General features: G+C 47.8%; 1 protein-coding gene across 12 annotated transcripts in view; it reads left to right on the top strand.

Annotated features, from left to right (window-relative positions):
- SDK2 (sidekick cell adhesion molecule 2) overlaps window positions 1–22,589 on the top strand; it is a 334,128-nt gene that overhangs the window by 257,368 nt on the left and 54,171 nt on the right. For 9 of the 12 annotated variants that reach the window (XM_083427167.1, XM_083427172.1, XM_083427174.1 and 6 more), the window contains exons 6-18: window positions 5,041–5,152; window positions 6,182–6,372; window positions 7,433–7,516; window positions 9,818–10,012; window positions 11,042–11,164; window positions 12,764–12,931; window positions 14,115–14,217; window positions 15,452–15,628; window positions 17,012–17,148; window positions 18,241–18,388; window positions 19,231–19,371; window positions 20,320–20,501; window positions 21,483–21,598. In XM_083427167.1, the coding sequence (XP_083283293.1) occupies window positions 5,041–5,152; window positions 6,182–6,372; window positions 7,433–7,516; window positions 9,818–10,012; window positions 11,042–11,164; window positions 12,764–12,931; window positions 14,115–14,217; window positions 15,452–15,628; window positions 17,012–17,148; window positions 18,241–18,388; window positions 19,231–19,371; window positions 20,320–20,501; window positions 21,483–21,598 (1,877 nt within the window). The remainder of the gene's footprint in view (window positions 1–5,040; window positions 5,153–6,181; window positions 6,373–7,432; window positions 7,517–9,817; window positions 10,013–11,041; window positions 11,165–12,763; window positions 12,932–14,114; window positions 14,218–15,451; window positions 15,629–17,011; window positions 17,149–18,240; window positions 18,389–19,230; window positions 19,372–20,319; window positions 20,502–21,482; window positions 21,599–22,589) is intronic. The other 3 variants (XM_083427171.1, XM_083427176.1, XM_083427168.1) reach the window with 1 other exon arrangement.

Below are 22,589 nucleotides of genomic sequence, written 5' to 3' on the forward strand. Positions count from 1 at the left end.
CTCTTCTCAGTGAGAACCTCATCATTTCCAAAGCCCATGGGACAGCTAGGTGGGCAAGGCCTGTGTTCATTCTAAAGTAAGTTGGCTAACCTGCGGCACATTGGATGTTGTTGGACTACAACTCCCATCATCCCCAACAATTGCCCATGCCAGCCATGCTGTTTGGGGAGTTGCAATCCAACAACAGCTAGAGAGCCACAGGTCCCCTGCCCCCGTTCTAGATGGTTTGAACCACTGCCTGCTTGTATGACTTGGGCAAATCACTTGCAGCGTGTGGACACACACACTCCATCGAGTGAGGCTTAGCCCCAAGTAAGCGTGCATAGAATTGCCAGTGGGTCTTTCACTGCCTCGCTGGCCCATTCTTGAGGGCAACAGCCTCATGCAGTCTGGTTGGTAAGGACTATGCAAATAAATAAGGCACAGGCCATAAGGTTCCGAAATACTGATATAATAAATAATGTTAGCCCAAAGAGCCACAACCGAGTGCGAGAGGGGCTGAGGATGTAGTTTATGTCTTGCCTGGTTTTTCCCCCCCCTGCAGACCAACAGGTCCCTAAAGCGCAGCCTGTCGCCCGCATCTCTTTGCATCTGGCTTCTCCGTCGCTTCTGCTGGCTTGGGCCCAAATTTAATTTGCAGTAAATCTCTGGCGAAGCTCCGGCTGGTGCTGACTAAACATTTCTGCCGGCTCCAAATTTATTTAGACACTTTGGGCCTCAGCTACAAGAGCTAGGAGGCTCTAATTACATCATGGGCTTAGGCCCCCCATCCCTGCTCCCTGCACCACCCAGACAATATCCCTGCTTTACCAAGATGCCTGTAGCACAGAGAACAGAAAGCTATATGGATGTCACATCAGTGATATGCTGTTCTTCACTCCAAGGCAGCCTTAGCCAACCTGGTGCCCTCCAGATGTTATGACACTCACCTTTGAGTCACAAGCCCCTGTTGTTGTTACCTATGTAATGGCCTCGGTCCAGTATACCTGAAGGAGCGTCTCCACCTCCATTGTTCTGCCTGGACACTGAGGTCCAGTGCCGAGGGCCTTCTGGTGGTTCCCCCACTGTGAGAAGCAAAGCTACAGGGAACCAGGCAGAGGGCCTTCTCAGTAGTGGCACCCGCCCTGTGGAACGCCCTCCCACCAGATGTCAAAGAGAAAAATAACTACCAAACTTTTAGAAGACATCTGAAGGCAGCCCTGTTTAGGGAAGCTTTTAATGTTTGACACACTATTGTATTTTAATATTCTGTTGGAAGCCGCCCAGAGTGGCTGGGGAAACCCAGCCAGATGGGCGGGGTATCAATAATTTTTATTATTATTATTATTATTACTACTACTACTACTACTACTACTACTATGTATTCTGCCTTTCCTCCAAGTAGCTCAAGGTCCTGTGCAGGGTTGTTCCCTCTCCATTTTATCCTCAAAACAACCCTGTGAGGTAGGTTGTGCTGAAATGTGGACAGGGACTGCCTCAAGGTCACCCAGTGAACTTCATGGCTGAGTGAGGATCTAATCATAGAATTAAGGAACAAAGCTGATACTGGGGATACCATAGAATCGTAGAGTTGGAATCGTAGAGGATCATCTAGTCCAGCCTTTCTCAACCTGTGGGTCCCCAAATGTTGTTGAACTACAACTCCCATCACCCCTAGCTAGCAAGGCCAGAGCTCAGGGATGATGGGAGTTGTAGTCTAACAACATCTGGGGACCCACAGGTTGAGAACCGCTGATCTAGTCCAACCCCCTGCAATGCAGGAATATGCAGCTGTCCCATGCGGGGATCGAACCTGCAACCTTAGCGTAATCAGCACCACATTCTAACCAACGGAGCTATCCAGGCGCTAAGAATGAACCTCCCCTCCCCGCTTTAGCATGATCAAAGTCTATCAAGTACAACACATTCTCCTTCCCCCGTTCTTTGCTGCCCCCATATCTGTCACTCCCCGTGAATCCTGATGGGAAGCTGCATCTTGCAATAAACTCAACTTCACCCGACTTGCATCCTTTTCCCACACCTGTAATAGGATCGCCTCTCCTGCCCCCAAGGTTTTGTCGGTTCACCCGCAGAGAGGTAGACCTGAAGTGCAAAATCCAAATGCCATCCTTCCTGGCAGTAAAAGATAATACAGTCATACCTCATGTTGCATGCGCTTCAGGTTACGTGTTTTCGTGTTGCATCCCGCAGATGCGGCACTTTGGCTTGCGTCAGTTCTGTGTTACGGACGGGCCTCTGGAACGGATGCTGTCCGTAACACGAGGTTCCACTTTAATAAACTAAATAATGGTTATCCCCAAAATCTGTGGCCTGAGGCATGCATCCTCACCCTCCCGAACGGCAGGCCCAGCCCTGATTCCAACACAATCTTAATCCCACAATCTTCCTCTCTGCCCCTGGTTTGAGATTGATAAAAGACTTGTCCATCTGGGCCCTGTAGCTGTTAACCTTTCTCTTTCATTAAGCATTGACAACTTTGCTTTCCCCCATAACTCCCAGCACTTTGGGAATGGCCTTGATTTCTGCCTCCCGGCAAAGCTGTGAAATCCACGTGAATCGGCCTTACAATTCCTCCATCCCTCCAGATGATGTTTACTTCGCAGCTGTTTTATGTCTCCCGGACTTGGCTTTATGTCCCCCCCTCCCCTTCCTTTGCCTCATTAATCTGGAGTGCTGTACCTCAGTGTGTAATAAACACCATAGCACCCGCCTTTATGGATTCCGCTATATCAGCAACCTTGCGATCCCAACCAACACGTCAGGGGAAGGGGGGTTTATCACAGCCATTATTTTGCTTTATGCGCTTATCCTGTTGCTTGCTGCTGCTGTGCCCGCTTTTCCTTTCCTCTCTGATGAGAAGGATCAGACTTAAAGCCCACCTGGTCCAGAATCCTTTCCCCCTCCAGTGGCCAACCTAGAGCCTTTGAAAAGCCCATATATGATCTTCAGCCCATGTCCCTCACCAACTGGTATTTGGAGGCCTACTGACTTCAACACTGGAGGGAATATAAAGCCACCATTATTAGTAGCCTTTGATATGGCCTTATCTTCCAACAAATGCTGCCTGCTGCTACCCAGCTAGGGGCCAGGAGAGCACGTGGCAGAGCTCGGCGAAATCTAATGATTGAAGTGGATCTTAAACCTTAATAATAGTGATCTCGGTTCTCCAAATGCCAGTCCTTAGGCAATCAAACTGGCACCATCGAAATTTAAGCAGGAGGTATCAGAAGGTGCAGGGAGATTCCCAAGGCAAACTTAAATATCTATCATCTATCTATCTATCTATCTATCTATCTATCAAGGCAGGACTCTATGGCGGGGGAAATTCCCCAAACTGTCCAGTGGGGACTGAGGGTCCCTCTAGACTGAAGGGGTTTATTGCAAGTACAGTGGTACCTCAGGTTACAGATGCTTCAGGTTACAGACTCCACTAACCCAGAAACAGTACCTCAGGTTAAGAACTTTGCTTCAGGATGAGAACAGAAATCGTGCTCCGGTGGCAGCGGGAGGCCCCATTAGCTAAAGTGGTACCTCAGGTTAAGAACAGTTTCAGGTTAAGAACGGACCTCCAGAACGAATTAAGTTCTTAACCCGAGGTACCACTGTATATTATTCTGCAACATGCCATAATAACAGAGCAGCACGCAACCCCCAAACATTTGACATTAATGGTAGGAAGGGGCCCTCTGGACATCTTTTCTGTTGTGCATTCACAATTATTTGTGCTCGCGACAGTATCAGGGCAGTTAGTCACTGTAATGCTTTCACTATATTTTGCACCTGAAGAAGTTTTGGGGGGGAGGCAGGGGTAGGAAGCAGTGGTGTAGTGTGGGTTGCTGGAGGCCCGGGGCAAGCCCACCTCCTGACAGGCCCCTTGCCCGCTGCCTCCATCAACCTGCCCACTAGACCAACCTGCCTGCTGCCACGCCTCAGCTGCCAGGGCTCTGTAAATGTCTTGGGAGCACCTGATTGCACTCCCTCAAAAATGTGCTCCCATAGCCATGGCTCCCCTGCCCCCCCCCCAAGCTACAACTCTGGAAGGGAGGATCTCCCAGGGTGGGAGACTGGGAGAATAAAGGGGAGCTCCCAGGTAAGAACTGGGAGGGTTCACCTCTTTCTGTGTGGGACAAGAGTTAAGATCGACCTGTGAGAGAGGACTTTGTATTCTTCTTTTTTCTTTCTTTTTAGATTTTTATTTAGATTAGTTTGTTTTTTATTGTAATGTATTATGAAAAAATCTAAATAAAACCTTATTTTAAAGAAGAAGTTGTTTCAGGGTGGACATACGTTTCTAATCAGTGTGTGTCCCATAGCTTTCTGCTGAACTCCTGGAACTCTTCATGCCACAAATTTTCTAGAGGTTTTGTCTTAGTTTTCATTTCGCTTTGTTACAGGATTTCTGCAGGAAGCTACGGGACAAGGGAATTCATTAGATGTACTTATAGAGTTAAAAGAAATTGTTTGATCAGGGAGTGAAAGGCGTTTTTAATTTTCTAGTATCTGGGAAAAGGACTGATAAATAATTTGGGGGTTTTTAAAGCATCCGCTTACTATTTATTTATATGTGCATCATATGAATAATTATTTCTATATTTGCTTCAACAACATACGAAACTGTACCAGTTAGTCCTAAATGGTAATTTTGTATGCTATCTTTTTCAATTTTTATTATGATATATTTATAACTTGTAGGGTATTAATTTGCATGTTTGTTTGTTTTAAAAAAAGATGTTCAGGGATTTGTAAGACTTAATAACACCATGGCACTGATTCTAGAAGGCTGTGGGAGGAAAGGTTTGATTCTGTGTGCTGGGACTGCTCAGGATAAATATTGAGACTTGGCAAAATATGCTTATTGAGCAGTCTGCTGCTTGCTCCAGGTGCCATCCCATTGTTAAGGGCAGCCTGTGGCTCCTCGTTAGTCCTTTGCTTGCATTCTGAAAGGGCCAGTGCACTGTCTTTGTGCGTTAGAGCCTGTGAGTGTTTCTGTCTGGTGCATGAACCCGTGTTTGCTGTCAACACCACTTCATCCCTCCTCAGATGTAGGCGGCCCAGCTGACCCCATTGCACCAACCATCATAATTCCGCCACGCAACACCAGCGTCGTCTCTGGCACCTCAGAAGTGACCCTGGAATGTGTGGCCAATGCCAGGTAAGTCTCCACCGGGCTGCCAGGCTCCCATTGGCGTCTTGTGCCTGTGAAGCATAGTTGTCCCGGTTGCTGGGACGTTGAAGGTGACGGTGTGATCTGTTACGAGCCCTTCTTTCCCATGGAGCGTCAGACGCATGGCACGTGCCAGGCCTGACCCCCCTGGGACTCCCTGCAGAACGCAGCTGAAGTTCTGGTTCATAGGTGCAAAGCTGGGAAATGGCCTTTTTTTCTTTTTGGTCCACCTGATGGCCTCTGCTGACAACTTGGCCCCTTCCTTCACCCAGTGCAATCTACCTGCGAAGCTGAAGCCCAGCCACATATGTGAGAAATACTTTTTATCAGTGGAGCTCTTCTCCAGGAGCCCCTCGTGCCTGGCAGTTTGCATCCGTAATAGCAGCCCAATCTCCCTGAATACATGTTTATACTCATACCTGCAAACCTGAACCAGAATGCTAGGCAGGGCCGGATTTAGGTTTGATGAGGCCCTAAGCTACTGAAGGTAATGGGGCCCTTTATATATCCAGCTGTCCCTTGTCAACAACAATTGTCACTGTTTTTTGTGTTGAATATATGCTATATGGTGATTTATGGACCTCATAGGTATCTAAAGCCATTTACACTTGTTGCCGTGCAACCAGTCCATGCAGAATGTAGGCACCCTATATATAGAAATGAGCAAACCAGTGATATTTTAGGGAGCAGGCTAGCAGGCGTGGCCCATTACTTACATCATAGCAGCCTACACAACACAAAACACTGTTGTTGTATGTAGGTTTTATATTATTTGTTTTTAATCTTATATTTTGGAAATGTACATCCAGGTTTTTTTTCCTTTAATTTTTTTGGGGCCCCCCAAGAGAGTGGGGCCCTAAGCTATGGATTGTTTAGCTCATACGTAAATCCGGCACTGATGCTAGGTGTGCGTTTCCTTGGATTGGGGTCCTGGGTTTGTTGGTTGGTTTGTTTTTAATCTGGTGACACTGGCCCCATTGGAAGGGGTCCCCCCTCACAGGCTTCTCTGCTAACCAGGCCACTCATCAAGCTGCACATCATCTGGAAGAAGGGCGGGGTGCCAGTGTCCGGCGGCATCAGCGACTATAACCGGCGCCTGACCATCCTCAACCCCTCACTGAGTGACAGTGGCTACTACGAGTGTGAAGCTGTTCTGCGAAGTAGCAGTGTGCCCTCCGTGGTCCGGGGAGCCTATCTCTCTGTGCTGGGTAAGGATGGGTGCAGGAAAGTGGAGAGTGGATGGAAGCATGTAAATAGGGTGGCACTGTGGGTTAAACCACAGATCCTAGGGCTTGCCGATCAGAAGGCCGGCGGTTTGAATCCCCACGACGGGGTGAGCTCCCGTTGCTAGGTCCCTGCGCCTGCCAACCTAGCAGTTCGAAAGCATGTCAAACTGCAAGTAGATAAATAGGTACCGCTCTGGCAGGAAGGTAAACGATGTTTCCGTGCGCTGCTCTGGTTCGTCAGAAGCGGCTTAGTCATGCTGGCAACATGACCCAGAAGCTGTACGCTGGTTCCCTTGGCCAATAAAGCGAGATGAGCGCCGCAACCCCAGAGTCAGTCACGACTGGACCTAATGGTCAGGGTCCCTCTATCTTTACACATGTAAATGTTTGGGGGTTTCTTTCTTTCTTTATTAAGATTTATACTCCGCTCTTCATCGTAAGACCTCAGGGTGGTGTAGTCTCACTGTATACAAGTTGTACAAGTGACAATAAAGTATTTCAATTTCAATTTCAATAAAAACATGAAAATAGGTAAAACAAATCAAAACAATAACCTCCCCCTTTCCACAGACACATATAAAAGACTGTGGAGTATTAATCAGCCCAAGGCCTGGTTGCAGAGGAACATTTTCACCTGGCGCCTAAAAATATATAAGGAAGTAGCCATGCAAATCTCCCTGGGGAGAGCGTTCCACAAACAGGAAGCCACCACAGAGAAGGCCTGTTCTCATGTTGCCACCCTCTGGACCTCCGGTAGAGGAGGCATGTGAGGAAGGGCCTTAGGTGATGAACGCAGAGTCCAGAACCGTTTATATGGGGATGTTTAGCACTGTCAGTAAAAACACTGAGCTATGGGTCCATCTAGCCCAGTATTTTCTACTGTGATATGATAGACAGCAGGGGTAATTTCGCAACGCCTGGCTGGAGAGGCCTAGGACTGAACCTGGCACCTTCTGCATGCAACACAGGGGCTTAAACATTGAGCACCTTCCCATACACGTGAGAATTCCAGCCAGTCCCATGTCTGTATTCTGTCTTGCAGAGCCACCTCAGTTCACCAAGGAACCAGAGAGGCACATCACAGCTGAGATGGAGAAGGTGGTTCAGATTCCATGCCAGGCCAAAGGTAATTTTCTTCTGGTTCTTTGGTATTCATCCTAACCAGTTTGGAAGCTTTGGAACTTGGTTAGAAACTTGGGTATTCAAACAAGCCGTCTCCCAGAAAGAACTAAATCTGGAAGATTTCCCACATGGAGGTGTGGGTTAGGGAGAGATTATAGAGCGCCCACCATTCTTATGCTGCTTTCCCTTCTTCTACAATTTTTAAAACTTGCAAATAAAGAGAAGCACATTTTCTATGCATCGCGTCAAGCTGCAGAGATAACCTTGAAAAGACAATCTGAACAAAACAAGGGTGACACAGTGACATCTGCCTGAGCCTTCAGACAGCCTAAGACAGGAACCCAGTGCTAGATGGCAACTTCATTCGCAGATGATATGATGTCAGTGTCTATGCTCTCTCCATGAAAGGAGCGGAGAGTATCTCAAGACAGTTCCAAAGACGGTGAAGAGGCAGCCGCAAACTTAAATTGCAAGATGCACGCCTGAGCTTAAAACCTAGCAGACGTCGCCTAAGAATAGTCTGTCCAAGTTGTTGAGTTCCCAGAGGATATAGCAGAGGCGTTGGATTTTTATTTATTTATTTATCACATACCTTCAGTGCTTGTGATTTGCAGGGTGGTTCACAATATGAAAAGATCATAAAAGTACAGTGGAAGAACAACGGTTAATCAAAACAGCAGGGTAAAAGAAGCAATAAAAGAGATATTAAGAGAAAGTTCCCTAAATGTTAAAAGCCTGGGAAAATGAAAAGGTATTCCCCTAGCACCAAAGTGGCATAAAAATAGATGCTGAATGAGCTGCCTTGGGGTGGGATGGGGGACAGTTCCTTAAGCAGGGGCGGTTCAACAGAGAGGGACCTTTCCCCAGTTTGCCACTTGCCTAACCTTCTGGAGAAGGGCCTCTGAAGATGATCTTATTAATGCATGGGCAAGTTGATTTGGAAACAGATGTTCAGACTATGTTGAATTGGATAAGATGACTGGAAAGATTAGATACTTAAGAGACCAAAAGTTTACAGAAGACTGGGGAAAATTTGTTGATTATCTGGAAAGTATAAGTGAAGGTCAAATAACGCTAGAAGGTTTTAAAAGAGCACTGTGAAAACGCGAGAGATATTGTTAAAAGGAAATGGAGGAAAAAAGACTTAAATAATGACAATATAAAGAAAAGGAAATGCGTAAATTAATAATGACTACAAAAGATTTACGGAAAAGCTGAAGTAAATCCAAAAAGAAAGACTTGGAAAAATTTGAATGTGAAAATAATGTATGTTTTGTTTTGTTGTAAATTAATACAAAAATATTTATATAAAAAAAAAGAAACAGATGTTCAGTAATAGCAGTGCAATCCTATACATGTCTACTCAGAAAATGAAGTCTCTTTGAGTTCAGTGAGGCTTGCTCCCAAGGAACCTGTGATCCTCCAGACACTCCGCTGGACTACAAGTCCCATTGACCCTGACAGTTGGCCAAGCTGGCTGAAACCGATGGGAATTGTGATCCAGCAAAGAGTCACAGTTTCCCCACCCCTGGCCTAAGTGATCTTAAAAAATAGGATGCTAAACAGCTCTAAGGGGGTGGCTTTGGTGCAACTGTTCCTTTTATACTGGAACATAGGTCAGGATATTCTGGTTTTACCATTGATTCATTACAAGATTCTCATTTCACTTGGCATTGTCAAATAAAAGTTGTCGCGTCATTTGGAAGAAATATGAAGTCTTCTTATAACATTAACCAGAGACTTAGAGGAGGAGGGAGAAGAGGATAATCTTCCCCGTGGTTTGATCAATCACAGATATCCGTTGCCCCTTGGCTTTTCGGATGTTAGTGCCATACCACTGGGATTTGCAATAAATGCCAAGATATGTGTCTTCTGAGAGTTACTCTTGGTCTAAGAAGTTGGGGGTGGGGGATAAGAGGCTTGGAAAGGAAGCATTATGGGTTAGGAATTAAGGAACTAAAGCCAATGTAAAAAGAAAAATCTACTAGGGAGATACATTGAGGAAGGAGGGCAATGGATGAAAAAGTTTGTTTTCATTTCCTCATCACTGTCTAAAGCAGAGTTTCCCAAACTTGGGCCTCCAGCTGTTTATGGACCACAACTCCCATCATCCCTAGCTAGCAAGACCAGTAGTCAGGGATTATGGGAACTGTAGTCCAAAAACAGCTAGAGACCCAAGTTTGGGAAACTGGTCTAATGGCACTATCTGTGGCCAGGTTCTTCTCTTCTCTTTGAACAATTTGAAGAAATTCAAATCAATTCACACCCTGAAAAAATACAACTGTGGGCATTTTTTGTTTTACAGGTGTGCCTACACCCAGTATGTTCTGGTACAAGGATGCCGTGCTTCTCGGAGTGGAGAAGCTTGCTCGTTTCCAGCTGCTCGCCAATGGGAGCCTGCAGATCAGCGGGCTGATGCCAGATGACACGGGCATGTTCCAGTGCTTTGCCCGCAATGCCGCTGGCGAGGTGCAGACCTCCACGTACCTGGCCGTCACCAGTAGGTGTCAGCAAGTGCTTTTCTTGCCGGTTGCTCTTTGTGGGGCAGGGCTGAGAGAAGCAGGGCTTTTAGTGGCTCTGCTGCAGGAAACACAGAGACAAGTTCATGGGGAGATGTGTAGTATTGCAGAAATACAGGACGAGCTACTGCAAGGTCCTGTAGGAAGTGGGTGTTGTTTTGATAGAGGAGCTCCAGGCTGCAGAATAGGAAGAGGACAATGTCAGTCTTTCAGGAGCAGAGAAGGCAAAACTGGTCCACCCATGAAACAGGGTGAAGCAGCCACCTCCAGTGATGCCCCAGCCACCCTCTGCCAGCAGCGCAGAAGTGGCACCAGCATCGATTCCGGTTGCCGGCAAGAATTCGCAAAACCTCGAGAGATCTCATGAGATTTTTGCAGGCTCTCATTGGACCTTGCTGCGAACCGGCGCCAATGACAGCATTGCTTCTCCGCCCGTGACAGAGGTGCCGGTAGAGGTGGGTGGTGTGGCAGCAGGTCGAGCGTCACAGCAGAGTAGGGCAGCCCTTCCTGTTTTGCCTCAGGCGGCAAAACGGGATGCGCTGGTCCTGACAGTGGGTGTTCCATAGACAGTAGGTTGTTCCTGTTTCAGCCACCAACAGGGGATGTCCTAAGAGATGGTTTCCCTCCAGACTCAGTTGAGATTTGCGTGGAGGTGGCTTGTGTGATGGAAAGTCAATGTACATAAAAAATACCCATCATAAGCAGAGAATCAGATATGAGTGTAAAGTGTCCTTCCTAATGATTCCTTTTATCATCTATTCAGCAATGCGGGTTCAGACAGTTGGGGAAGGATAATAATAATAATAATAATAATAATAATAATAATAATAATAATGTTATTATTTGTATCCCTCCCATCTGACTGAGTTGCCACAGCCACTCTGAGTGGCTTATAACGTATATAAAGCATAATAAAACATTACACATTAAAGTAACTTTGTATTTGTGCTGAGAGCTTGGCAATCTATAACCCTTCCCATCTTCCTCCCCGTCCTCTATCTTCACCACAGGCATTGCTCCCAACATAACCAAAGGGCCCCTGGACAGCACAGTAATTGATGGGATGGCTGTGGTACTCAGTTGCGAGACTTCAGGGGCTCCCAGGCCAGCCATCACGTGGCAGAAAGGTAATGGTGAGTTGAGAAACTTTTCACTTCTTTTGCAAAACCGTTCATAGGATCCAGGCATGGAAGAAAATATCTTCAAAGATGGGGGCATAACTCAGAGGTGGGACACATGCTTTGCTTCCAGAAGGCCCAAGGTTCTACTCCCAGCTTCTCCTGGATTTTTTAGGTGGTTTTTTTTTTTAAAGAAAATGGCTCAGGTGGCAGCTGGTGGGAAAGAAAATTGCCATGCCAGGCAGAGTAGTCATTAGTGGGCTGGAAGGACCAATTTCATATGCCTCCTTGTAACTTTGAAGCTGTGGATTTGAGCCACTTATTATGGAACCCATATTAACATGCTTAATCGGTCACACTATGGACAAGCCCAGTGCTTGGAATGAACTATTTCAGCTTAATGAATTAGTTCAAAAATATCTGAAATGAAGCTGAAAGCAGTTCCCTTAGCTGCTGGGTGAGAGAATAAATTAAACAATTCATATTCCACTATGTTTGTGTTTTGATGTTTTCAAAAGTATATTTGACACAGCAGCTTGTGACATTTTGAAGGCTAGAAGAAGAAAAAATCCAAGGATAATTTGGGTGAACTTGAATTGAACTGTGATGTGAACATGGGCTCTCTAAATCCCTAAAAATCATGGTCCACAGCCGCATTCACAAACAAGTCATATAAAGAAGGAACCTTTTCTTACACCTGCAGTTCCTTTCTCTTTTTGACTGGGAAAAGCTGAGGCAAAGCCATTGGAAGCAAGTAATCAGGGGTGAAGTTTGGTACTATGGCACCCTAAGCTAGGCCAGAATTTGGCACACACACCCCAACCAGGCCTTGCAGGTCCTGGGCTGTGGGAAGGAGGCATGAAGGCTCTGGTGGGGTCCTAGAGCCTTCCCATTCCCTCCCCAAAGCTGGGCAGGTGCTAAATAGGCTTTAGGAAGGACTCTAAGACCCTGTCAGAGCCCTAACACCTCCTTCCCCATAGCTGGGCAAGTGCTTACTGGGTGCCTTGTCCTCTTGGTGCTCAGTGCCCTAAACCACCTCTGCAAGTAATTGTAAGAAGTACAGTGGTGCCCCGCAAGACGAATGCCTCGCAAGACGGAAAACCCGCTAGACGAATTTCCTATGGGCTTGCTTCGCAAGACGAAAATGTCTTGCGAGTTCCTGCAATTTTTTTTCACTCCCCACCCCCTTTTTCTAAGGCACTAAGCTGCTAATAGCCTTTTAGCAGCTAATCCGCTAATCCCTTAAGCCTTTAATAGCCGCTAAACCGCTAATAGCGCTAATCCGCTAATGGGGTTGCTTCGCAAGACGAAAAAACCACTAGACGAAGAGACTCGCGGAACGGATTCTTTTCGTCTTGCGAGGCACCACTGTACCCAAAGTATGGTGGCCAACCACATTATTTAGAACAAACGCATGCATTCGGTATTAGAAAAGCCCACCAGAAATCTTATCTCCTCAGCAGCCTCAGGTTATATTATCTCTGGATTTCCTGAACTGGAACTGCTCCAGAATCCAATGAATTGGATCTCATAACACATGGACGGGGTTATCTTAACATTATGGTTAACCTGCTGTTGTGGACCAGACAACAAACTCTGCTCTTTCCCATGCAGGCGAACGAATCCTAGCCAGCGGCTCCGTGCAACTTCCTCGTTTCACTCTGCTGGAGTCAGGAAGCCTCTTGATCAGTCCTACGCGGATCTCAGATGCTGGGAGCTACATTTGCCTGGCTACCAACTCCCGAGGAGTCGATGAAGCATCAGCTGAGCTCGTTGTCTGGGGTAAGATGCCCGCTGCCTCAGTTAGCCTCCTGGCATGGGACCAGTCCGTGATCTTCCACGTTGTGTGCAGTTTAAATCTCGGTCGCATGCATTCGGGGTCTGTTGGTGCAATCAGACAAGTGTTTCATTTTGTTAAGAAATGAAAAGGGGCGGGGGGGAAGCTTCATCTCACAATCCGAGGAGGAGGCACGTGGTCATGCATGGAAAACCTACAGACTTTATTTTCCAGGGCAGTCTGCAGTGCAGCCAGGCAAGAGACTGGTGCAGTCTAAAATCAGTGGCATATGTGGCCTGTGGGCGTCAAATTGGTTTTGAGCACATATCCATCCCCCTTTAAAGCAGCTCTAACTTTGTGGAATAGAGAGATAGAAATAACGTCCACCATGCTCCAGGTTGAAGGGAATCAGCGCCCCCTGCTGGCCCTATAGTAAATAATACCCTGTAAGAGTCCGAAGCAGCACGCTCTGGGAATCTGTGAGTGGGTATAGTTATCTATGTGTGAGCGGGTGTTTATTTTTATCCTGCCTCCTGACCTAAAAATAGACCTTTATATGAAAGACGGTTTTACCTAGGCTGGTTCTCATGGTGATTGTCACATGAATTCTGACATATATTAGCCTCTCCCCACTTCCTCTTTGCAGGTTCCCTAAATGTACACAGATAGTCAGGTATGTAGCTTGTGCCTGGTGAAAAGGCCCTATCTGTGGTAACTGACTAGCAATGGAGGTTTCGGACTGACCCTGGACGTGGGAGGGAATATGCATGGGTATTTGTTCAGAACCAGCTATCTCTCCAGCGTGGGAGTGGGAGGAGGGGAGCACTTGAATTTGGAGCTGCGAAACACCGCTTCTTCTAGTTTTACTCACCAAAGTCTGGTCTGTACCACATGATTTATGAGGAGCAGGAAGTGGGGCCTCCTGCCATACAACAAAGGGGTTGAACTAGATGGCATTTAGCCCCCTTTCAAATCAGTCATGTTTTGAGTTCATTATTAGATGATCTCACACTTATGATAATTGCAATTGGCACGCGTGATTCTGTGGCTTCCTGCTGGTCTCATGCGCAAGGAAGCTTTTATCTGTTGAAGTTAGCAGGCCCAAGTGTTGGCCTCTGGCGCTGCACAGCAATGGCTGGTTCGGTTTCTGATTATGTCTGAGTGCCTCCTGTCTCTCTGCATCTACAGCCCGGACTCGCATCACCAGTCCTCCTCAGGATCAAAGTGTCATCAAAGGCACCAAGGCTTCCATGACATGTGGAGTGACCCATGACCCCAGAGTGGTAGTCAGGTATGTGGCGGTACCTATCCAATCTGGGGCGAAACAAATGGGAAAGCTAACCTACAACTTGGGGAAGTAGAGCTGGAGAGGAAAAGGCAAGGCAGTCTGGTTAGAGATGGGTCGCATGGACTAAAAATGCCTTTGTTTGAGTATTTCCTGCTGGAGAGGAATAATCTCCTGGCCTCTGCTAAGCATGGATTTGCACAAGTTTCAGCCGCTTTGTATGGTTTAAACTCTTAGGAAGTGGCCAGCATCATTGTAACCTGAGAGCACCCAGGTTTTCATTCAACCAAAAAGCATGTCTGAAATGCAGGCTCGAGTATGACAGTGTTGCAAAGCCAGCAGTCTTCCAGCCACTTCAGTCTATGTGTCTCAAAAACACTTACAGGGAAAGGTAATGCGAGGAGAACCTGTGCAAAATCGTGGGCCCACATTGCCACCTGGTGCCTGGCTTAATGACGGTGCTGAGATTAAAACTGCTGTGATCCCTCTTTGGCGTGAAGGTAGACAGCCGTGGCAAACATTTGTCCAACTGTGTTATAATGGCAGAGGTGTTGGTGCTGAAAAGGCCAGGTGTCCGTAAGGCAGGACCTTGTGTGTGCCCTGCATCATTAAAAAGTAATAGCCATTCTGTACTGAGGAAAACTGAATTCTGCAACCAGTATCCATGATGCACATACATGCTTTAGAAGCAAGAAAGAACTGTTTCAGTTGCAGTCAGCTCTGAAACAGGAGTGGCTTATAGTCCTGCGGTGCAGTGGCGTAGCGTGGGTTGTCAGCACCCGGGGCAAGGCAAGTAATTTGCGCCCCCTAACCTGGGCCAAGGCAAGTAATTTGCGCCCCCTAACCCGGGCCAAGGCAAGTAATTTGCCCCCCCCCACTGCACTGTCCCTCCCCCAGATAGTCCCTCGCTCTCTCTCCGCACCGCACCGCACGCCTGGCACCCTCCCCTCCACAGTGGGCGGCGACCCGGCGGCTCGGATCGGATTCGCACAGCCAGCACTGCAGTGAGAGAGAGTGAGTGAGCCAGGTAGGGGCAGAGAGCTGCAAGTGCAAGCGCCCCCCCCCCCAGATGTTGCGCCCGGTGCGGCCGGCCCCGCCTGCACCCCCCACGCTACGCCACTGCTGCGGTGTGTGGCTTCGGTGAGCTGGAACTCATGGGTACTAATACCAGTCTTGGGTATTGGTTTTTGGTGAGAGGTAGAATAACCTGGGTCACCTTGGCCCTGCCTTTTCTCCCTAGATACATGTGGGAAAAGGATGGTGCAGCACTGAACGTGGAGAACGTAGCACGTATGAGGCTCGACAGCACGGGCACCCTCCATATTGCCCAGACCTGGTCAGGTGACATTGGCACCTACACTTGCCGCGTGGTTTCTGCTGGGGGCAACGATTCACGGAGTGCTCACCTGCGAGTCCGGTAAGGATCAACCGTTGAAGGCAGGCATTAGGAACTACTTAAGACCGGGGAGGATGGACCGCATAGCATGATGCATGAATAAGAAGGAGGGTGTGAAGTGTCACCCAACAGGCGAGAACAGGTTCTCACAAGACCACAGTGAATGATGCACTCGTATTGATCTAAAAGTTACAGGAATCGTCCAGCCACAAACTGAGCACAGGTGAACTGCTCGCCCAACTTCTTGGGCTCTCCATAAGTTCTCTCTTTCTTGCTTAGGATCCACTCTGTTAAACCCCAGATAAACCCAAACCCCAAGTTCCTCCCATGCCCTGCAAAGCATTTGTACATTCCAGTATCCCTCCCTTGAATGCCCAGCAACACAGGAGTCGCTGTAGTGTAGCATAGTCCCTTACCACAGACATGCACATGCAAATATCTTGATTGTGCGAGTCTTTCCAGCCACGGGGCCACCTATTCCCATGCAGTCTGAAGTGTGGGATCGCACACCGCATTGAAGCAGATCCCACACGACTTGGTGTGCATGTGTGTGTCAAAGAGGAAGTGAATGTGTGAGTGTGACCTGGAAACTGGGATATTGTTCATACTCCTCCCCACATGTGCTATTATGGAAAAAACATGGCACTATGGCTGAAATTCCCATCTTACTTCCCACAATGCCACTTTGAACCGCTGGAATATTTTGTGTGTGTGTCTGCTGTCCATCCATACCATATGATGTAGCAAGATGCCTGCGACCGGTTCCTAGGGAGTCCTGAGCTGCTGCCTGTAATATGCAGAAATTAGTCACAGGGCCCAGCACGGTTAATGCACAAAGCGGCTTGGTGTCCCTGGGATGACGTGGTGCACTATGCCATCTTCTTGGCTGCAGCAGGGCTGCTGCTTGCCAGAATGAGGTGTTGCCATGAGGTAGCAAGGTTGGGAGAGAACAGTGTTGGGGGTGACCAGGCATATGCATGCTTACGGCCACCATCAACGCAGTGCCAACTAAGGGCTCATCCACAGTATGGATCCAAGAGCTTTTCCATGTGCCCCGTGCTTTCTAGGCAAGGAGCCAAGTGGATTTTTGTTTGTCCCACCGCTTTCCCCAGGAAAACTTGCTGTTGATCCATAGAAAAGCCGACTGGCGTTTATTCCGATTCAGCTGTAAACAGCAGGCTTTCCCATGAGAAAGCGGCAGGATGAGCCATCGCTGTTTCTCTTCCCCATCCCAGCAAGCAGCAGTTGCCACCACAACCAGAAGGGCAGCAGGGGACAGCCCACGCCACGCCCTGTGACTCTCTCCAAACAGCTTCTCTTTCTGTAGGGGTGGTGCTCTGTCCTTGGGGCTCTCTGTTTGTGACAGCGTCTAAAATAGGCTTCTTCTGTCATTATCCTCATCAGACAGCTCCCGCACGCACCAGAAAACCCCATTGCCATGCTGAGCACTGCAGAGAAGCGAGCGATCAACCTGACATGGACCAAACCCTTTGATGGGAACAGCCCGCTGCTTCGTTACATTCTTGAGGTCTCCGAGAACAGTAAGGCACTGCATATTCCTAACTATATCAAGATCTTGGGGGCAGCCCCATGGCCTTGGGGCTGAGGCTGATGTACATTCACAAAAAGGGATGCGGGTGGCGCTGTGGTCTAAACCACTAAGCCTCTTGGGCTTGACGATCAGAAGGTCGGTGGTTCGAATCCCCGTGGCGGGGTGACCTCCCATTGCTCTGTCCCTGCTCCTGCCAACCTAGCAATTTGAAAGCACACCAGTGCAAGCAGATAAACAGGTAGTGCTGCGGCGGGAAGGTAAACTGTGTTTCCGTGCGCTCTGGTTTCCGTCACGGTGTTCCGTTGTGCCAGAAGTGGTTTAGTCATGCTGGCCACGTGACCTGGAAAGTCCTCTGTGGACAACACCATCTCCTTCCTGAAAGCGAGATGGGCGCCGCACCCCATAGTTGCCTTTGACTGGACTTAATCGTCCAGGAGTCCTTTACCTGTACCTTTTTACATTCACAATGTGGTCTGAGGGAGACTGGGTGGAGCGGGAGGCAAATGTAGTAGCAGATGCAGAGCATCAGAGTTCTGCAGTGGCTCTTATAAAGACTTAATTCCAAAGACTTTCCCACAATGCAATTTATCACACCTCAGCTATTTGTGGCGTTACATTCTCAAGGCTTATATACCACATTTACTTCAGATTGCTGCTGAATTGCAAGTGAGCCTGTGTATGCTCAGCAGTAGGGGGTTATCCAGTGCCTTTCCTTCATCCTGCCCCATTGCTGCCAAACTCTGACAATGCCATTTCATTCCTCGACAAACCCAAACTGCCTAGTTTTGTAAATCATTTTGAGGTTGCTGGGTGGTGGGTTGTTGCAGCAATGGTCCTTTGGGTGCAGCTGGAAGCAGAATAGGCTCCTGGCTTCCGATTTAGTGGGACATCAGGTTTGGGGTCTTCCTCCTCTAATTCTGTGTTGTTCTGGGCAAAACCCAGGCCATGAGACTCCTTCCTGCACAGAGAAACTTACATAGAGACCAGGAAGTGAATAGTAAGAATAGGTGGACTCCAACCCTCATCACTTTCTCCCGTATTGCTCCTTTACCTCCCCGCTGCTTTCCTCTGTGCCTGGCAGATGCTCCCTGGACAGTGCTCATGGCCAGCGTGGACCCTGAAGTGACCTCAGTGCTGGTGAGAGGGTTGGTCCCTGCCCGCTCATACCAATTCCGGCTATGCGCCGTCAATGATGTGGGCAAAGGCCAGTTCAGCAAGGACACCGAGAGGTGAGGTGGGCACATCTTAGATGGGGGACGGACGGACCAGGGTTTGGTTTAATTGCAGGGGTTGGGTGATGGTGGGGTTGGGAATGGGAATAGAGCTGAAGATGATCTGGTGTGTCTGTGCTGAGCCTTAGTTTTTGGAGAGAGCCAAACATAATTTGGGTAGGTGGGCATGGGGGGGGTAGTGTCCTGTTTCCCACCAGCACGATCCTGGGTCTATCATCTTGGGGTCAAGAGGTCACCACCATTCGTCCTCATATAGCCAGTCCCTGACAGGTGGGGAGAGATTATTTGGTCATCATTTTTATTATTATTATTATGCATTTTCAGTTTTATTATGCATTTTCAGGTTTTTTTATATTGTGATTTTATGTTGTCAACCACCCTGAGATCTCCAGATATAGGGTGGTATACTACTACTACTAATAATAATAATAATAATACGTGCTAGCTCAGGTGTATGTAGCGAATGGGTAGATGTGGCTGCAAAAGGGACCATCTGAGTAAAGTGTGGCCTCAGAGCTTGGTGGTTTGTGCACAAAGGAGTGGTCTGGCAAGATGGTGGAACTTAGCTTGTAATCATCTATTCATCCAGTACACAAAGAGCTTAGCATGACCAATTATCTGCTTTCTTCAGTGTTTAAAAGAGGGTTTGATGCAAACCAATGTGCACATAGTGAGAAGTGGCTATTTGAGAAGAGGCACCGGACATTGTCTTGGCACATGCTGTGGCATGGCTGGGTTGAGCATCGTTTGGCTAGGACAAGCTGACATAGCTTTGAGAGTCTAGCCTTCCTTCCAGCCATCCCTGAAACATGCCTCCGATGTTACCTTCGCTTTGCCAGGGTTTCCCTCCCAGAGGAACCGCCCACCGCTCCCCCTCAGAACGTCATTGCCAGTGGCCGAACCAACCAGTCCATCATGATCCAGTGGCAGCCACCGCCTGAAAACCACCAAAATGGCATTCTCAAGGGCTACATCATCAGGTGGGTGAGCACAGCATCCAGGTTTCCATCCTACATCTCTAGGTGGATAGACCTCTGTCTCGGACAATGGAATTGCTGGTGATCCTATTGGAATGCGTCAGACTTCAGGGAACTGGCTTCCTCCCACTGTTGCAGTAGATAAACAGAACAAAGGAAAAGGAGTCTTCTTACCAGTTAGAAACTTTAATAATCACAGCGAGAGAACAAAGAACCCATCTCCTAGAAATGGCAGTGCTCCCAGTTAAGAATCCCACCCCCTTACGTCCCTATTAATCCATGTCACTTCTACCTCTTGTAATCTGAGCTTGTCCCCTCTGTGCTTTGTGGGCTTTCTGTTCTGCCACTTTCTCAGCTCTTCTTGACCTTGGGCTGAGTGGATGAATTCTTTCGAGACAGTGAATCTGTTAACCCTCTCTCTCCCAGTGTTTCTTCTCCTAGCTATTCCCCATCCAGTATTTCCCAGCTTCTGCCTTCTGAACTATGTCCTTCTGCAAACCACCGTTCCAAATCTATACTGTCCTCCTGCTCCTGGGAAGATGCAGGAGCAGGAGGATGGGGAGGTTTCCACCATTCCTCCTCAGGAATGGTTTTTAACATAGTGTAAGGTTTTAAACGCAGTGTAAGGAGTCTCTGTGGGAGTTTATTGTATTTAAAAATGGAGAATCAGAGTTTTTAGGGGGCTAACCAGGTTGGGATAGCTGGGATAGCAGGCTTGTTGGGTTTTGAATGTTTTATGTAGATTTTTCAATTTCATTGTTCTGTATGGGACAATGACAATAAAGATTATCGTATCGTATCGTCAGTTCAGCCCTCCTCAGCACAGTCCCCGACAGAATGCTTCACTGCCAGGTCTGATACTGGAAAAGCAGGAAGTTTTTGCCATATGGTTTGAAAGTTCTCTGATGATGACGTTGTTGGTTCTGACCTGACCTCTTGTCCCTTCCTCAGATTTTGCCTGGCTGGCCTGCCCGTCGGCTATCAGTTCAGAAACATCACCAACGCTGACGTCAACAACTTGCTGCTTGAGGACCTGATCATTTGGACCAACTATGAGATTGAGGTGGCTGCATACAACAGCGCTGGGCTGGGTGTCTACAGTGCCAAAGTCACAGAGTGGACCCTCCAGGGTGGTAAGTTGCAGTACTAGGAAATGGGAGGCGGGGCAGGGAAGATGAGAACACAGATTAATGTGGCCCCAGAGTGGCTCCATAGACCCAAGATGATTAGAAAGGGAGGTATACTGGACCTAAATATATATATACTCCCATTGTAGGGGCTGAATCTTAGTATGTTTTTAAGTGTTCAGGACACCGCTCGCTGGTAGCAGGTTATTTCTATTTATTGACTCTGGGTGGGATTCACCTTACAGGCTTGTGCAATAGGGTTCCCCCCTCTTTTCTTACCCCATACCTTCCCAAATTGGCTCTGGGGGTGGCCAGGAGAACCCACAGAAGAACATGGAGAGGGAGGGGTGAAAAAATCCATCTGGCAAGCTGATATCCTTGCACAGACGGAAAGCTTGTCATAGAATGACATTGAATTCCACCATATATTTTATCCTGTTTTTCCCCAACTCTTGTCTCCCCAAAAGGATCACATCAGTAAGAGAGGGGGTGGGGAGGCAGAGTCCTTGCCATCAAATTGGAAAGACAAGATGCAGAAAGGAAGGGGAGTAGACAAGGAAGGGTTGGGGGGGGATCAGTTATCTTAAAGCCAGGGGAAATTTGCTGAGAAGCAACCAATATTATTATTATTATTATTATTATTATTATTATTAGTTTATACCCCACCTTTTTCCCTGATGGGACCCAAGGCAGCTTACAGATTTTTTTAAAAAATCACTAAAAACACAAAAACAATCATTTTATTATTATTATTAAACATGGATGGGTTTAAAACCTATATAAAATCTACTGAAACCACACAAATAATTACAATAAAACCACCAGGGCACCATTCCTTTGGCCAACAGATGGGGCCAGAGCATCCCTTCCCCTTCCTTCTCCATTAGATTAGCATCACAGGTAGAACGAGGGCAGGTGGTGTCAGCAGCAGCGCTTTCCATGCTTCCACCTGTTCATACTGAGGCGCCTCCTTTAAACCTCCCACAGTGCCCACCGTATCCCCGGGCAACGTGCAGGCCGAGGCCACCAATTCCACCACCATCCGCTTCACCTGGAACCCACCCAGTCCCCAGTTTGTCAACGGCATCAACCAAGGCTACAAGGTAAGAAGGGTTGGGACGAGAAGGAGAAGCCGCTTCTCCTCTAAGCCTAGGGCTGTAGCAATGCTCCCTGGATGCTTAGGAAGCAGAGGCGTGGCTGTTTTATCCGTAGGTCCCGGGATTAAGCAACGTACGGAGGTAAGTGGTGATGTGGACGAGCTGCAACATCAGTAAGCGGGTAGTTCTTTTGTCTCAGCGAGGCTAAATAGGTCCAAATTGGTGTGGGATGTTACAGGCATCGCCATCGCGGGCCCCATGTGGCTCTCTTCCCTCCACAAGCAGCGTTTAAACAAGAAAGGAATCTGTACTCCTCATTCCCTCTTTGCCTTGAAGCTCTGTAGTTCCACGGCCTCCCATCACGAAGGACTGAGTGCTCCCGCTGTTCCCTGCCTGCACTTCACTTCTGCCTCTTTTCATTACCTAGTTTGGGGCCGTTAATCATTGCACGGGGTTGTTCCTGGGCCAGCCAATTACTGTGGCCATGTCCGTAAATCTCCCATGCAGAGGCCTTCCGAGGCTTTCCTACCTTGCTTGAAACGGCACAGATTAACAGGGGCTACGGGACTTGGCTAACACAAAGTATAAAATCACGTAGCCCCTCCTCTCCCTAAACAACCATATCTGTATTAGGTCCAGTCCCCCGCAAGCACCCAGGAAGCAGGCCTGCAAAAAAACGTATAGTTGCTCCCACTCTGTTTTCTGTCATCGCTTAGCTGGCTGTAAAACACCAATTAAATGATGTAATTCCATAGTTAGCAGCTATAATAAACTGGTATCCTTTATATGAACCAATTATCTGTGGGGCTGCCGTTTCGGCGTTATGCATTGCAGGAAGCTACTGCACCCAAGTGCTCCGAACTGAAATGGCAACTTGATTTGCAAAGCAAGAGAGTTTATGCCACTGCTTTCCTTGATGAAGCATCGCTGTATTTGATTTGATCAGTGCAGTCAATGGTATTTAAGCCCCCAGTTCCATATTTCCATGCATTTTGGA

This window comes from Podarcis tiliguerta, assembly GCF_965153285.1.
Source record: "Podarcis tiliguerta genome assembly, chromosome: 2".
Lineage (NCBI taxonomy): Eukaryota > Metazoa > Chordata > Lepidosauria > Squamata > Lacertidae > Podarcis > Podarcis tiliguerta.